Genomic DNA, 17,878 nt, shown 5'->3' with positions numbered 1-17,878 from the left:
TGTTTGAGTGTACCAGGTCCAGGAAGTGCACTCCAAGTCTCCTCTCATGAAGCTGAATCCAAATCAGGAAGTCACCAGTTCCTCAATGGACAAGGAAGGGTCCATGCTTCTGTTGACCTCCCAGAGTCTGTGTCTTCTCTTCCTCTTTGTCTTCACCCTCCTGCGAGCTGAGGACCTTCACTGCTGGGCTGCACCTTGTCTGGGACACCAGACACGTGAAAAGACCAAAATCATCAGCAGAATGCCAACAGTACACTCCTGCCTCCTGCTGCTGACTTCACTCTTCACAAGCCATCCTTGTGAGGCTGTGAGCAGGAGGAACAGGAAGCTGGAGGCAGGCCCAGACCTCCTGTCCTGCCCCTCAGCAGCTTGTGGTCTGGGGCTAGCGGTTTAACTCTCTGAGCCTGGCTTCTGTGGATGAGGAATGATGTCCACCTCGGAGGGCAGAGAATGGCCGTGCTGACTGAGAGTCAGAGGGAAAGACCTAGAACAATGCTGGATGAAAACAGCAGCCAGGAATGGTCACTATTAGAATTAGTTTGCAGGGCTGGGGATTGAACCCAACCCTAGCCCTTTTCATTTTTTAATTTTGAGACATTCTTGCTGAGTTGCCCAAGCTGGCCTTGAACTTGCAATCCTCCTGCCTCAGTCTCCTGAGTAGCTAGAGGAGAGGGCTATGTTTCTTTTGAAAGACAAAACAAAAAAGATCCTGACAATATGTTAGGAGTCTAAAAAGTCTGAATGGAGGAAATGAAAAAGTACCGCTGGACCTCAATGTGGTTCCCATGGGGGGGGCTGCTGCTACCTCTGCTGACCCCAGATCCTGCCTGGACCGCACGGGCACCCAACACCAGCCCCATTTTCTTTCTGTTGCCCTTTAAGGTATTTGAAAGCACCCATTTTGGTGTTTAGCCTGCAGAGGCCTGCCCTGCCTGGGGTAGGGTCCCAGGGGACCTCAGTTCCATCAACTCTGGCTGGGAAACTCATACTTTTTAACACACTTCTTCCCAAAATGTCAGAGAACTGAATACAATGGTGCACGAGAGGAGGAAAACGTACTGCTGTGGAGGTCACACCCTCTGTGCCCTCCACAGAGTCCACCTCACCTGGAGCCACCTGAGCCCCACTCCTGAATCCAGGCTGGGCCGCCAGGCTGCACCGGTCCCACCGGCTTCTCACATTCACTTTTCCTCTCTGTTTTGACAGCCCCTGCCTCAACTGGTACACCTTAACCGCATAACTGGCCTCCCCACCTGTCACTTCTCTCCAGATGTCCTCCACCTGCTCCCAGGGAGCCCTTCCAGTGGCTCCAGATGAAAACCTGAGATGCCATCCAATGCTTTCAGGTGAAAGCACAGGGATCCAATCTCTAGAAACTCACCCCTTCCCTGTGGAAGGTTCTGGAATCCTCTCCCAAGAACATGGGCCTCTGTCACCCAGTTGGAGTCGAGGTCTACTCCAAGGTGTCAAAGCAGGTCTTGGGCCAGGGCTTCAACCGGGGCACTCTCCTGAGCCCTCTAGGATGGGTGCTGAGTGGCAAGGGTCTTGTCATCCACAGGGTGAGAATCTGAAGGGCCTGAAGCGGGACTGGGGTCCCACAAGGGGTGCTCGAACCGCTGCCTCTTTGGGGGTCTCAGCCCGAGGTGGCGCGCACCCGCGGGTAGACCCCTTGCAGCTCGCCCCAGTCCCCACAGCCCCTCACCCCACCATACTCCTCGCAACCATCCCGCCCCCGCCATATCTCAGCTCATCCCCCCACGCTCCACCCTGTCCCCGCCGCATGCGCCTCACCCTCCTCAAACCCCATCCTGCCCCACCCCACCCCATATCCCGCACCCCACTCCCGGCGTCGGCTCACCTCGTGCGCGCCTCCCTGCCCCGCGCGCTGGGGGAAGCTGGCGCCGCCTGGTCCCAGCCATGCGCTCCGGGCCTCTGCGCCTCCCGCCGGCCACGCCCTCGCGGCGCCCCCGCCCCCGCCCCCGTCGCGGCCACGCCCTCCGCAGCGCCCCACCCCGTCGTGGCCCCGCCTCCGTCGCGGCCCCGCCCCTGGCTGGTCAGGGAGTGGGGCAAGCCAGCCGGCTGCTGTCACAGAGACAGCTCTTCGTCCCCTCCTGCCCTCATGCTGGCCATGCTCCTGCTGTGTGAACAGGGGCTGTCCCGGTGACATATGGGTGACACAGAAATATGGGTCAGACAGATCAGCCACAGCCTCCAGAACACAATGGTGCCCACACCCGCTGCAGGGCTGCCGGGCCACCATCTGCTTCCTGGTGAGACCGGTTCTGGAGTCCCCTCTGTCTTCCCAGGAGATATCAAAGTTGACCTTAAGAGTAGGAAGTCACAGGAGAGCAGGGCAGGGGACATGGAGGACATGGGCTGTGGCACTGGGGGGCTGAGCTGGTGGCCCTGGACACTGGAGTCAGCCAGCACCTCCCCTGCCCAGGTCCTCGTCCCTTCTCTGTCTTGCCTGCCTCCACGGCTTTCACTGCATGACTTACTTGTGGCCTGCAGTGCAGTCCCCTCTGCTGGCTCCATGTGCCATGAGGACAGGATCTGTGACTCTGAACCCCCAGGGCCCGGGCCAGGCCTGGACCACACCCGGCTCCATAGTCTGTGGAGTGGCTGAGTGAATGAGCACGCCAGCAAGCAGCTAGGAATCTGGTTTATGGAATGGTGGCCAAAGGAGCCCCATCTTCCTGCTCTGCCACACAGTTTGACTCACCGCAAATCCACCTGCTTTTCCAAGTGCCTGGAGTTCCTCCAGTGAAGGCCAAGAGGAGTTCCCATTCCTGGGGCTGTTGCTGCGACTGGATCATTCTCTCTCTTTCGAGGACTTTGAACACTGCTCGCATGAACGCCTTTTTCTCTGAGAGTTCATTCTGTCAGTCAGACGCGTTCATTCATTCCTTGATGTGTTCATTCATTCACATGTTCGATGAAAGAGTTCTTACTGAGTACCGACCATCTGCCAGATCGCTGAGCACTGGGAAGGGTAAGCAGCAGTGTGACTGTCACGCGAACGGCCCGTGGTTGTAGGAGCTGGCTGTCCACATCCCGTGTTACAGGGAGCATGGTCTGAGTGTACCCCTGCCAGGGCAGAGAACTGCTCCCTGGGAGCCCAGGAGGAGCAGGTCTGAGACTCGGCACCCGGGCCCCTTTTGAAGGTTGCAGGAAACACGCTTTACGGACGTGTGCGTTGGGTCCCGCATCAGGAATCCTGAGAGAGACGCCCTCGGGAAGGATAGAGGCAGGACCTTCCTTCCGGAGGGTCAGGAAGGTTCAATCCAAGTGCCCTTCCTGCTAGTGCAGACGAGGAGGTGGGGCAGATGCTCTGCAGGGCCTGGCAGCATCCGAGCTTTGGTGGGGAGAATGGCAGCTCTCCAAGAAGGAAGTCGACTGCTTTTGCTGAGCATGTGGTACAGAGAGATCTCAAGGTGCAGGTGTGCGCACACACACACAGAATACATCTAAATTGTTACTCTCTGGGGACTGGAAATGTTTTAACGAAGCTGCAGAAAACACAGGGGAACACAGACAAGCAGCCAGTCAGTTTTCCTTCCAGGAGCCAGTCACCACGTTGGATCCTGGCGGACAGTGGTGACCATACCCACTGCCTGCTTCCCAGGAGGGTGCAGGTGGGCCGGGACCCAAGCCTGGAGGAGATTTTCTTCCTACTTCAGAAATACTGAGAGGACTCCCAGGGTGAAGTGAGGCCTGGCCAGCCTGAAGGAGGAGGGATGGTGACTGGGTGTGGTGGTCAGTGAGGGGCAGGTTGGGGAAGGGCAGGCAGCCTAGACCTGAGAGAGGAGAGAAGGGAAAAACAGAAAGGACATAGAAAGGAAGGATGCAGAATTATTTTGATTTAAAATTCCACACACTTTCAGAGGCCAGTCACTCTCAGTTCTTCTCCCAGGTCTGTCCCTTCCAAATTCTAGGAAATCTGTAAATCTTAACGTTACCAAAAAATCACTCTTATGGTAAGTACCTTGAACTCAGTCAATTAGCCCACCAACAAATAGGTGCAGCAAAGGGACATATGAGACTTTAAGAAACCTGTAGTTTGGGGGACTTTCTGATATTATCTGCTCCTCAGGCAATGGCAACGTCAGCCCAAGGATCCTGAGAGTGACCGCATCACCGTAAACTGTCTGTGAGCACTGGACTGATGTCATCCCTGTACACCATCCCACGTTCAGCCCTTGCCAAACTGCTTTAGAAGAAGAGCTGGGAACCCAAGTGTCGCACTCTTGAGATGGTTGCATTCTTGCTGGAATACATCTTCCTTCCCTTACTCCAAGGCAACTATTCCTTAAAAAGCCCACATTCTCGCTTGAATATGTCTCTCTTTTCCTGAATAGATCATCTCCATGTCTTTGGTGCTTGCTGAAGTTCTTTTCTCTCTTGTATGTCAAGGACTCCACTAGTGCTGACGTGAGTCACCTCCCACTCCTGGAACTCCTTGGACCATCTTCCAGGGACACTTCTTCTCTGGTGACAGAATTTGCTACAGAGGGCTCATGGCTCAGCAGCATTGTCTCACGGGGGCTTGTCAGAAAGACTTGTCCCAAGCCAGGCACGGTACTGTACATCTGCAATCCCAGCAACTCAGGAGGCTGAGGTAGGAGGCTCACAAGTTCAAGGCTAGCCTGGACAACTTTGCAAGACCTTGTCTCAAAATAAAATAGGCAAGAGATATAGCTCAGTGGTAGAGTCCTCACTTCCCCCAGGTCTAATCTCCAGTACTAAAAGGAAAAAAAAAAATCCAAAAAAGTAAAGAAAGCATGGCCCCAGATCTAGAGAATCAAAATGCGCATTTTAACAAAATCCATCTAGGGAGTCGTGGGGCCAATAGAGGAAGCTACCCGTGGGCAGGTGAGCAAGAACCCAGGCAAAAAGTCGGAAAGCCGCTGTTCTAGTCCTGTGTCCCCCTGCTAAGTGTGATTGGCAAGTTTCCTGACCCGCACATTTTGGTGTTTTATCTTTTACCCTGTCTGGGGATTCCCTAGGTTTCAAGTGGAGGAATCCATTCCAGGGGCTAGCCATTGATTGGAGAATGTGATCTTCTTCCAGTGGGTGATTTAATGCTCCAGCCAGGGGTGGACATTTCTATGTGACTGTCCTCCCTCTCACACACAGAGCCCAGGGTGATCAGAGCCCTGAACACCTGAAAAACTTACCAAAGTAACACAGCAAAGAAAACTTGAACCCTAAGCAGAAATGGGCCAAGGAAATAAAGCAATAGTTCACACAATATGTGATACCAAGGAGGAAAAAAAAAAACCAACTAGTCTTGCAAATAGAATACACCGATGTCTCCAAAATTATCACGGACTTATCAAATGACAATATTAATATAAGCTGGACCAGTCTGGTCCTCCTCCCTGGAAAAGCGTGGGAGTCACTGCGACATGGGTGGAGCTCCCACTCAGGGATGCTGTCAGCTCAAGCTGCCCAGCCCAGTTGTCCCAGTATCAAAGGGAAGCGACAGTGCAGAGACAACGGGAGAGAGAACACGAGAGGAGTGGGGCTCCAACGCTGGCCGAAACACCGTTTAGACATCGTAATGGTCGCTGGAGGAGCTGGGGGTCTGCTCTTTAATGCCTGCACCCAGGGCAAGTCATCACCGAGGAGGTGTGGCTTAGCACCGGCTCTGCCCGGAGAGGAGTGTAGACTGAATCGCCTCCCTCCACGCTTCACACATTGAACACCTGTAACAGTCTGGGAGGGGCCAGCAAGGCCACCCACAGAAGCTGTAACAGCCACATTTGCTCTGGTTGCTCCGAGTGCGGCATGCCAGTGATTACCTGCTTATTATCCCTGACTCTAGGTACGGGGCTGGATTCCTGGAGATAGGAGGGTAGCAGTGCCAAGTGGGAGAGGTAGATGCAGGTCAGACTGGTGGTCCAGAGCACTTGAATCTGGACTTTTTCCTGCAGGCTCAGGGAGCCATGGAAAGTGCTGAGGAAGGAAGAGGCCCAGTCCATGGAGAAGGTGGCATTGAGGTGGGAGAGACTGAATCAGGAGGTAAATAAGGAAACCAACTCTAGAGTTCAAAAGACGGATTAGTAGAGCAATCCTAATGAGAGTGGAAAGCTTTGAGCAGTTGAGGAAGTAGAATCGGAAAGGATTAAGGACAATGTGACAGGACAGGGAGAAGGTCAGAATGACAGGTTTCCAGCCAGCCAAGCCGTGGGCCATCAAGACTCACAGTGAAACAGGATCAGGGAAGACAGGAAGAAATAGCAGGCTGTGATGAAGGAAGGACACACCTTTCAAGCACCCACAGACCATGCCACCTGGCCCTGGTAAGCCACGGAGAAAATCTACAGTTTCAAATACTGGACATGTTGCAGCCACAATTAAAATTAAGAAAAGAGATGAACCTGTTAGCAAACAACCACTGTTACTGGAAAATTTCAAATATCTCCCATAAACTTCCTTTTGGTGAAAGAAGAAATTAACAGAAAACTTAGAGCATTTCTAGAAAATAATGAGACACAACATGTCAGAATGTCTGAGATACAATTAAATCAGTGCTCAGAGGAACATATATTGCCATGAATGTTTATGTGCATGAAAGAGAATGAAAATTAATGAGACATCAATCAGAAAGAAACTAAAGGAAAGCTAAATCAATAAAAGTAAAAATAGAAATTTATAATAGCAGTAATAGTTGGAATAAATTAAACCTTTAGAAAAGGAAATCCTTAAAATAACCATGAAAGACAAGTCATGAGCTAATCTGATATGAAGGAGTATAGGAGAAAAAATATGTAACCCAATCTCAGAAAAATAACTACAAAAACACTAGAAATGTGGAAAAGTCATAAGAATGTTTTGCTTACAAAATGAGATGGAAATTTTTATAAGGAAATGTGTTTTATCAAAACTGACCTAGTAGAGGTAGAAAATCAAAACCGATTATTTCCAGAGAAGACATAGAGAAAGTTGTCAAGGCATTGCCTCCCCAAAACACTAGGACCAGAGAGTTTCTGAAAGGAATTCTACAGATTTTTAGAGTAGTCAACTTCGTACCTAAAGTCTGGGAGAAAAGGTCAACATCCAAACTCTTTTTGTGAAGTGAGCACGACATTGACAGCAACACTCCAAAGACTGCCCAGAAAAAGAAACCTTAGACCCACTGAATCTGCAGATCTAGTTAGAAGAATGAGAACTGAAACATGAGCAAACATGATCAAGGCACATTAAAAGACACCATGAGCAAACAGATTATTCCAGAGAAAATATTACTCAATATACTTAAAAGTATAACTTATCATAAATACAAGGCATAATATTACAAGTTCTTAAATACAAGGCGTAATATTATCCTCCATAGACAATGAAAAGGCATATAACAAAATTATTAAAAAATTTTTCATGAAAATTCCCAGTAAAGTTGGAATAGGAGAATACTTCTTCAGCATAATAAATTATATCTCTTTCAGTCACTAGTATTAATTTTTAAAGTTAGAAACAAAATAAGAATGCCCATTACTATTAAGCGCTATACCTGAGTTATTAGACAATGCAATCAGATAGGAAAAAAAAATAAAGGTTTCAAATTAGAAATACTATCACTATTTGTGCATGATACAATTATATACCTGTAGACCCAAATCTCAAGCAAAGGAATTCACCAGGAAAGCATGATACAAAATTAGTAAGTAGAAATCATCAGCTTCCATATTCACAAATAATAACTAGTTAGAAGATTTTATGGAAGAAAAGACTTTATTTGGAATGACAACAAAAAAATATAAATACCTAGACACACATTTAGTAAGAAATGAGGAAGATCAATATGTAGGAAACTTTAAAATGTTCTTAAGAAGTGTTAAAGAAGAAAATAGCAAAGGGCACACATTTCCTCTTTTTAGATAGGATAATTTCACATGGAAAACAGTCGAGGCTCCCTAACTTAAACTATAAATTTATAAATTCATGTGATCACAACAAAAATTCCAACATGTTCTTTTGGGAGGAATCCTATAATGCCAAAAAAAAAAAGAAAGGAAAACAGAAACAAAACAAAAGAATAACTATGATGAAAACTTTGAAAAAGAAAGGAAATGTACTGAAGTAGTCATGACGGGTATTAAAATAGAATAAATTTGATCTGAAACAACATGGTAGTGATTGGACAGAGCAATGGAGCAATGGAAGAGGAATAAAAGTACAAAAAGGAAGTCCAGAAAGAATCCCAAGTTACACACAGCAATTCAGGATGTGACGAAGATCATCTCAAGCCACAGCAAAAGAGGACTATGCAGTAAATGGAGTTTACACAGCAGGGGACCATCCAACGGGCAGAGTGGAAGCAACTTACATGAGCATTTCCCCATGGCTTAGAGAGTTGCATGTCAGACCTTCAGTCATTAGTTTATTAGAGGAAAGCTTGGGGCATTTCCTTAGAAACATGGAGTTGGGACGTCTTTCTAATGGGTACACATCCATGATGCTGCTGTTCAGCAGATTTGAGCATGTGTGTATGTGTATACTTTTCTTGAAGAAAAAATTACAAAACACACACACACACACACACTATATATACATATATATACAATCAATGTCAAAAGACATGACAAAATGGAAAAAAATACTTCAAATTATAATTTATATTTAAAAATTTTTAACCATAACACATGATGCTTCCAATGAGCCCAGCATTATAGCCAAGCACTTTATAAAATTGAGCTCAGCTAATCGTAAGCCAACCCTGTGACTTTCTTTAATGCCAACTCAAGCTGGAAAGGGAAGCAGGAAGAGGTTCAATAACATGCCATGTTCACACGCTGGAACAAGCCTAAGAGGTCAATAGGCATGCCACTCATAATGACAGAAGGGCATCTGAAACCCAAGCTCTAGGCATGGATCTTCGGGGAATGAATTCTATCAAGTGATACACGAGGCGTAAATAAAACAGGAGAGCATCATTTACTGAATTGGAGGTTCAGTATTGTGAAGATACAAATTCTCTTTGAGTTCACCTATACATTTAGTGTGATTCAAAAAATCTAACAGGACATTTAAGAATGTCATTCAACATTTATAAATATTTTGTAGTTTTACTTACATAAGATGTTAACTGGGGGGATTTGTTGTGCAGGAAACTCTTCAGATTTCTCTATCAACTCAGCTACTGTCCCAGCAGCCACCAGAGGCCCAGGTAGAAGAGCGCAGCAGGGCAGGAATATGCCGACATGCTAGAGACCCCCCTGTTTGTAGGTCCCACCTGCAGGCCAGGGACCCACCTGCAGGACAGAAACCTACCTGCCTGGGGCTCTCCAGGGTGGCTTCCTCTCAGAGGTCAGGTTGTAGGCAGTTTCCACGACGCAAGCTGTGTGAAAGTGAAGGGTCTGTAGTACGTGCAGACCAGCCCTGGCAGGGCGACTGGAGGTGGCAGACAGAAGTCCTCCCAGGTCCTGTAGCCAGGGCCACCTGGAGAACAGCAGAGGTCCCCTACTGAAGGGTCACTCAGCACAGTGTCCTTTTTCTGTGAGGTTACTTTCCTCTGAGTACTTCAAGGGACTCTGGCCACGAGGGCAGCTGAGCAGTTTGGAGAGCTGGGGTCAGCCTCGGCCAAGCCCAGGCAGCAGCCAACACTCCTGTCTCCACACCCCGGAGGCGGTGGACCCCGCGATGCTGAGGCTGTTGACCAAGGAGGGGAAATGATGAACCAGGAAAGCCTGGTCTGCACGCGGCAGGACCCACTTTGTCGGGCCGCCTGGGACATGAAGGTCAAGGGCCACACGACAATTTGGAAGCGGTTTCTCAACCAGCCTCCCCTGAGTCTGACCATGGAAACATCAACACTGCTGGGTGGAGCAGGGGTGTTGGACCTGGGGAGACGGCCACCACCTGCACCTGTGAGCAATCAGAGTGCTCCTCCAGAGAGTGACGGCGTTGGCTCAGCAGCAGCAGGGCGCCACCATGATACACAGAGCGCGTGTTCAGAGACGGCGAGGCCCGGGAGCTCCTAAAGGCAGAACGAGGAGGGTGCCATAGGCATTGGGCACAGTGACCCTTGGCTGCCATTCACGGGCATGGGTGGCATCAGTCAAGAATGAAACTGCGGCTGGGTAGATATTCTAGCAGGAGTGTTTTCTGGGTTAGGTGGCAGTGGCCTTTGTGCAGGGCTGTGGTCCTGGCAGTCTTTAGCAATTAGCTCTTGTCATTGGGCGCATGTGCCTGAGGCCCCCTTCTTCCCAACCTCTGGGATTTATTTATTTATTTTATCAGGACTTGGCACAAGGGACTCCATTTTTTATTCTGACAACTGGCACACCATGTCTCCTGAAAGCCCATCAGGGAACCTGCCAACTTGGCAGAGAGCGGGCACTGTGAGCTCAGGCATTACACCCGAGTCAGTAGCACCCAGGCTTAGGAGTCCCCTTGGGCGAGGCGTGAGCAGGTGAGGCCCGAGGGCACAGGCGGACCAGGCTGTACCCCAGTTACACTTAACATGTGACACAGCCATCCTCCTCCTTACGGTGAGGCAAATGGGACCAGGTTTGGGGAAAGAGATGAACAATCACTCCTGAGACGAGAAAGAAGGAATTCAAATATGGTAGCTGACCAGTGGGTGTGGCATAGGGGTCAAGCTGTCTGCTGTCACTGCAGGAAAGTCTCACTTGTATCTTCCGAGGTGGACGATATTGGATTGTGAGATTCTGGGAACAACTGCAGGGGAGATGAAGGGTCCCCCTCAGACTTGAGGTGGGCAAGGTGATGGCAAGGGAAAGGAAGCCCAAGAAGCCACCCAGCTTAGCTTGTTGTCACTTGCTCTTGTCACCAGTTTCAGAGGTCATGTAGAGGTCACATGCCAGGAGTGCATGCCTGTTAACTGTGGTACAGCCGATGCCTCTGAGGCATGAGTCACCAGGGTAGTGGTTGAAACCGCTGACCCTTCCTTTGGGCCTGCATGGGTGTCCCATGGGTGACCTGACGCCAGAGGGCCACCACCCTCAGAGCACACTAACACTGCCGTGCTCTGAACGCGTGTCCTGTGAACTACGCATGTGCAGACCATCACCCTGCTTCTTCATCCCACGAGTATCCCTGAACCCTGTCCTCCAGAGTCCGGTTTGGCACACGGATCTCCCACCTCCTCACGCTGGCTGCCTTGTGAATAAACCCTCCCTCTTTTGCCCAACTCGCTGTAGGATGATTGCCCCCCTGTACGGTGGGCAGAACAGGCTGCATTCCGTAGTGGGCAGTCCCAAGTCTGTGACGGCATTAGCTGTGGAAACCAGACTGTACCCCCGGGGGTGTGACGTCCAGCGGCGTGCCACACCAGCAATTGCAGCACGTGAGGGAGCCAGCAGGGGCCTCAGCCTTGAACCTGGGCGATCAGAGGTTATTTGGGCAACAGGGATCGGGTGATGATTGTAGTTTCAGGACTTTTGCTTTTGCTGTGGGACCCCACAGGGGAGTGAGGAGCTGAGGCCAAAGGGGTGAGGTGTGCACATGGGGAGCCCTGTGGCGTGGGCCCTGTGGTGGCCAGCTTCCTCTCTTGAAATGTGACAGGCTTTCAAGACCAGACAGGTGCTTGTAAAAAGTCATTATTCCTATACTTTGAAACTTGCTGAACTCTGTAGAAAATGTCGCCACATCACTGAATGGCTATGCCAGTTCACGGCTGTCTGAACTATGACCTCTGAGGCTTGGTTCTTGGAGAACCAAGGTAAACTCAAGTCATCTGGAATTCCTGCTGCCCGGGGTGAAGGCCCCTTTGTGACAGCTCTCAAAAGTGTTTCACTGTCTCTGTTCTGCACCTGTGAGCTACATATCATCAATTTCCCTCACATGGTCTTTGGTCACGTAGGCCAAGAACTGAAGCGCACCAGTGTTGTAATGGTTAGGAAATGATGTCAAATTTCCTGTGAAAGTCCCCTGTAATCTCAGCTTGGGGCCCAGAACCTCAGAACACAGCTCTTCTAGGTCCGCCAGGGTAATTAAACCTGAGCTCTCCACCCCTTGAGTGGTGCTTGGCCTCTTGCAACAGAAGCAGAAAAAGACCCTCTGCCTTGGCGTCCGTGCCGGAGGCCATGCTTTCCAGTTGCAGCCTGCCCCCAGGTACTGAGGCCTGCTCAGGCCTCCAGGGCTCCACAGCTTGCTGCTTGCGCCCAGCCCTCCACTCAGCCAGGGCAGGAAGAAGCTGTGCCCATGAGAACATCTGCAGCCAGGAGCCTGGGCCACAGCGTCACCGGCTAAACCTCTGCCCGAGAGGGTCCCTTGGCGGGCTTCCAGCTCAGCTTTCCTGAGAGCCCTGCCGTCTGCCTCCGGGGTCTCCAACAGGATCCCTCCTAGAGCAAGAGGCCTGGCCCTCAAGTCCCCCGTCCTTAGTTCAGATACAGAAACTGCCCAGACCCTCAGCTGGCGAGGTGCCCAGACTCAGAGTGAAACAGGACCACACCTGCCACAGCCCCAGGAGCCCCGGCACATCTTGCAGGGCTTGCTGTCACTTGTCTGGAGCCTCCAGCTCTGTGGGGCAGGGCCGGGTGGGCCATGTGCTCAGCATGACCTGGGAGGCCCTCTGTGGGCACTGACCTTCATGGGTGCCTACCTGGTAATGAGTAATGAGCAGTCGCCACCCTCAGGAGCACAGTGAGGGTTTAAGTTGGTTTAGAGCAAGTCTATTTTACCCCAGGGGGCATCAGCAAGGTCTGGGGACATGTGTGGTCATCAGGACGTAGGTGGGGAGTGGGGTCTGCTACTGGGATCCGGCAGGTAGAGGCCACAGGGGTCTGAGACCTCTACATCTCCTGTGACCAGTGCAGCTCACAAGAGGGTCAATGCCAAGTGTCAGCAGGACGGAGGCAGAGAGTGCTGGGGACTGTCCACCTGCAGACATGAGCATGAGGGTCACTTGAGGGAGGCAGAGGGAGGAGGATCAAAGAAAGCAGTGACTTTAACCTAAGGCCATCCACGGTGAAACCTGCTTAGGAAGGCTGCTTGTAAGTTGACCCAGTTGTGTTTTCTTGCCGAGGCCTCCAGGGACCCTGGTCAGTTTCATTGGCTCAGAGCCTGAGTTCCCGTGGGGGCTGCTTGTGCTATAGCCCACACAGGACAGGACTGCAGTTCTTTATCTTCTACACGCCACTTAAGACAGCTACATGGGACATCCCCTGAGTGCGCCTGTGTGTGAACTGTTCCAAACAAGACAACGCACCCCGAGGCACCAGCCCTTCCCATGTGGTCTTCCCACACTGCTCTCTTCCCCACAGATTCTAAGAAATTTTATAGGATTTCTCTAATTTGAATGAGTTAGACCTCTTCTAAGAACAATGTTTAGATAGAAAATAATGAATGTGAGGGATCCACATGTAGAGGTGTTACAGTGTCAAGCACTTGAGGACCTACTGTTAGCAACGTGAAGTGGGCAGCTTCCACTGTTCTCCCAAACACCTGTGGTTGGGGGCATTGTTCTGGGCTCTGCATGGGGACACTGAGATGAATCAGATGTCACCTACAGCCTTGGGGGCACCTCTGGGCTTTCTGGGGAGGATGTACACAAATCCTTCTTATCGATGCAGAATCCCCGAGGCATCCACAGACCAAATCTGGAAAGAAAGAGGCATGATCCCTGGACACAGGGACCAGAGGTCATTCCAGAAGGAGGAAATGCCAGCGAGAGGTTTGAAAGATAGGGAGAAAATTCACAGAGAGCAGTGCAGAGAAAGTGGGGTGGCCTTCCAGAGGAAGGGGACAGGCCAGCAAGCCTGAGGGGCTCTGCTCTGGGCCACCATTGCTCCTGCACAACTGCATGTGTGCTGGTGGAGAACCAGGTGGTGCGGGTGTTCTTCCTGTGTGTTTCTACAGCCTCGGATGAAGGGAGTCATCTGGAGGTAGATCCAGAGGCCGCAGACCCTCAACTGGGTGGTGGTCCTGTGCAACATTCACATTGCCACCATGGAGGTGCAGAGCACGGTGCAGGAGGTGGACTCTGGTGGAGACAGGACCACAGAACAGAAGAAAGACCAGGCTTCCAGGCGATGGCAGGGGAGGGAGGGATGCCTCATTTCTGCAGACGCTCCTAGAGTATAGCATTCTCAGGGTGCCCTTCACCCTGCCATGAACCCAAGTGCTGTCCCCTGTTTCCAGTGCAGGTGTCTTATGAATGCCTGAAACTATCTACCCAGTGGACACATCTACCTGGACACTAACTTTGCTACAGCAGTTTAGTACCACTTCTTGTTAATAGTCAGTGCTTTGGTCTTCTCATCTGCAACAGAGTCAAAGAAGCTAAAGCTCTCAACAAATACTATTATTAGTATATATTTAGTCAATCACTGAAGTCACAGGGCATACATAATTAGATCTCAGTATAGCCAAAGCAATACTGCAACCTAAATGATAATTTTCTACGCACCCTAGTTCATGTATAGGAATAGAGAAACCTGAGCTAGGTATAAAAGAAAAATGGGATATTTTCATGTTTATAGCAGCACTGCTCACAACAGCCAAAGGGGGAAGCAACCCAAGAGTGTGTCATGGATGAATGAAGAGATAAAATATAGGATACATATAAAATGCAAGATCATTTGGCTTTAAAATGGAAGAAGATTCTGAAACATGCTACAACATGGATGACCCTCCAAGACATTAGGCTAAGTGAAATAAGGACGAGTCCCACAGGACTCCACTCGCATGAGGTGGATTAGTCAAACTCGCAGACACAGAAGTTTGGATAGTAGGTGCCAGGGGCTGGCAGGGAGGATGGTTGGGGATTAGTGTTCAATGGGCAGAGTTTCAGTGTCTGGGGAAGGACAGTGGGGATGGTTATAGTAGTGTAAATGTGCTTAACACCACTGAACTATGAACTTTAAAACAATTAAAATGGTACATTTTATGTGATATATACTTTGCCACCATTTTTTAAAACAAATGTTTTTGAACACTGGGTCCCTGCAGGCAGAGTGACAGGAGCAACGTGTTTTCATTCGTTGGGCTATTCCCTGCCACAGAGAGAGCCTGCCCTGGTCAAGGTCCCCACCCTCCACCACGCAGAGCCCTGAACAGTCACTTCCTGGTCCTCACCTCTTCTTCTCAGTGGCAGGTAGGCTGACCACTCCCTCTTTTGGGAAACCCTCCCTCCACCCAGCTGACTGAGCTCAGATCAGACCTCCTTCTCCTTCACTGGCCGCATGGAGGGCCATCCTTAGCCTCCATGTCTGCAGCCTGTTCAATTTCCTGGCCTTGAGGTAGTGGAAACTTGGTCAACACCTTCTCCTCAGGTCATTTCACTTCTCCATGGTTTGGAATTCTGTCTATGTGCCAGTGACTCCCAAATCTATACCTGTCCTGACCTGTCCTAGACTTGACGTCTCCGCGTGACTGACGGGTCCGCCCCAGTTTCCACGATGCTTGCTCCCTCACTCCGCCCAGTGCTCCTCCTCGGCAGACTCCCAGCTCACGCGCAGGACCATTCGCCGTCCACTTCTACATTTACAGCTGAGTCACAGCGTGGGCTCCCTCCCTCACCCCTGTGTCTACTTTATCTGCAGTCCTGGGACTCTGCCTCCAAAACTAGCACTATGTCCACCCTCCCCCTGTACCGACAGCCACTCCCGAGACTCCCCACCTCCTCCCAGAACAAAGGCCTCAGACCTGCTGATCTGCAGACCTTTGCCTTGATCACAAAGCTCCCTCTCCATTGGTCTGTCAATGTGATGCTCCAGTCACGCCTCCCTGTTTCCATCCTTTACTGCTCGGTCTCTCCCATAGGTAACCCAGCCCCTCTAGCTGTCCCTGAGTGCCTCTCCCAACACAGTGCCCAGAGCCCGCTGCCTGGCCCACCCCTCTTGAGTGATCTAGTTCTGAGCCTTCATCTCCACCTAGGGCCTGGAATTCTCTTCCTCTTATGCAGGTCTCAGCCCCCTTAGCCCCCACAAAGGACCTCTTTTTCACACCATGGAGATTCACCAGCCAGCCCAGCCTCGGCTTGCCTCGTTCCCTCTGGCACCGGTGGGTATCAGGTCTGCATCTTCGTCCTTGTACTGTACTCTGCCTGGCTTCTTCCCCTGAGGGGGCGGTGCTCATGAAACCAGGGGCTTTGCAGTCTGGTACACAGCCAGCTATCCACACCCAGAACACTGAGCTCCGGAAGTGTTTGTTTAGCAGTAAGGATGCAAAATTAATCCATAGATTAATTGAAACAAAGACCAAACATGGAAGGGTCTAGTGTTTGTCGACAGCACCCTTGTTGGTGGCCCAGTCTACAGTCCGTGTTACAAGACACCATGGTCTGATGGTACAGGGACGCCCGTGTGCTTTCAGACAGAAGCAAAGAAGCTGGAGAAGATTCTCTCTTCCTGGCCAAGGTGAGCCCTAATTGGAAGCGTTGTTTTATTGTCTACTCTTTTCCCCCTTAGAATAATGGGCAGTGATCTAGGATATCATGAGCAATGGACGGTCCCAGGAAAGGGACCTCCAAGAGTTTTTTCCCCCACCATAAGGTCCTCTCTTTCACCCATGGAGGATGCAGAGACCTGGTTCTCTTCAGAACTTGTGTGTCTGTGCAAATACAAACCTTTTTGGAGAGTATGAAGATACGCTTTCCAGGACAACTTTGGGGAACAAGAAGATGAAGGTGCTGAGACCTGAGATAGATGGATGATAGATAGATAGATTATAGGTAGATGATAGATGATATATATGTAGATAGGTGATATATGACAGATAGATATATAGATGGTAGTAGATGTTAGATAGATGATAGATGATAGATATATAGATAGATGATAGATAGATGGTAGATAGAGGATAGATGACAGATAGATGATTGATAGATATAGATGACATGGTAGATGATAGATGGTTAATAGATGATAGATGTACATGATAGATGATAGATGTTAAGATGATACATAGATGATAGATGATAGGTGATAGATCTATAGATAGATGATAGATACTTAGATAATGATAGATAGATAGATAGATAGATAGATAGATGATAGATAGATACCACTGTTTAACTAGGTAGCTAAAAACTTCAGAAGCAGTTGACCAATGGCCAATGTAAAAATATAAAAACAGGATCAAAACAGCAGAAGATAATGCGTTCAATAGGGCCCTAGGTGTTCTTTATTATCAATTGATATCATCAGTCATTAATAAGCAAGAATAATAACAGTAATTAATAACAATCATTAATGACAAACCCCATGGGAGTCTTCAACCCCAGTCTTCAACCCCATGGGAGTGGGAAGATGTGGGGACAGAGACAGGAGGAGATCAGAGGGGTTGAAGGAGGGGCTCAGTCAGGAGAGCGCAGCCTAGGGAGGAAGCGGACTCTCCTTGCAGTGAGCAGCACGGAGGTCTTCAAACACGGCGGACAGAGCCAGTCCGTCTGCACCAGTGCCCTGGTGCCTGGCTCCCAGGGGGCACCCGAGACACAGGGTGTCCCAACACATGCAGAGGGTGGCCTTCTGTCCCCAGGGCCAGGTTCTGCCTGCAACTACCTTCCTCTCACTCTAAGAGAAGGTGCTTTGATTGATCTCCCTGTGGCCCTGGCCACAAGCACACTGCTGCCCCAGGCCCTGGCTCTTGAGGTGAGCGCAGCACAGGTGGATGACTTTGCCTCCTCGGAAAATTAAGGTGTTTGCAGCACGTTAGAAGTGAGTCAATGCTGCTGCAGGGCCACCTTGAGGAAGCAGGCGGCCAGGTCCCAGGCACAGAAGAGAAAAGGACCCAGCATGCAAAGCAGACCCAGCTCCAGCCCAGTGTGATAGGCTGACAGATCTGGCTCCATGAGAATGTCACAGGCCAGACTCTAAGGGAAATGACTAAACAGACTCCATTTTGCTCTGAGACTCCATGTTATGTAGGAAATAAGATTCTCCCATGGGAACACCCCGCCTCTGTGCCCATC

General features: G+C 50.1%; 1 protein-coding gene across 2 annotated transcripts in view; it reads right to left on the bottom strand.

Annotated features, from left to right (window-relative positions):
• LOC306638083 (protein FAM3B-like) overlaps nucleotides 1-2,975 on the bottom strand; it is a gene marked incomplete at its 5' end in the record, with an annotated part of 42,385 nt that extends 39,410 nt beyond the window's left edge. The window contains 2 exons of one of the 2 annotated variants that reach the window (XM_079101177.1): nucleotides 2,723-2,879; nucleotides 2,963-2,975. In XM_079101177.1, the coding sequence (XP_078957303.1) occupies nucleotides 2,723-2,879; nucleotides 2,963-2,965 (160 nt within the window). Of the gene's footprint in view, nucleotides 1-1,858; nucleotides 1,920-2,722; nucleotides 2,880-2,962 lie in introns of those variants that run through there. The other variant, XM_079101179.1, reaches the window with a different exon arrangement.
• Between the last annotated feature and the right edge of the window lie 14,903 nt (nucleotides 2,976-17,878).

Source organism: Sciurus vulgaris (genome assembly GCF_902686455.1).
Source record: "Sciurus vulgaris genome assembly, chromosome: 10".
Classification (NCBI taxonomy): Eukaryota; Metazoa; Chordata; class Mammalia; order Rodentia; family Sciuridae; genus Sciurus; species Sciurus vulgaris.
The sequence above is the reverse complement of the archived record's forward strand: the minus strand, read 5'-3'. Positions and strand labels throughout refer to the sequence as shown.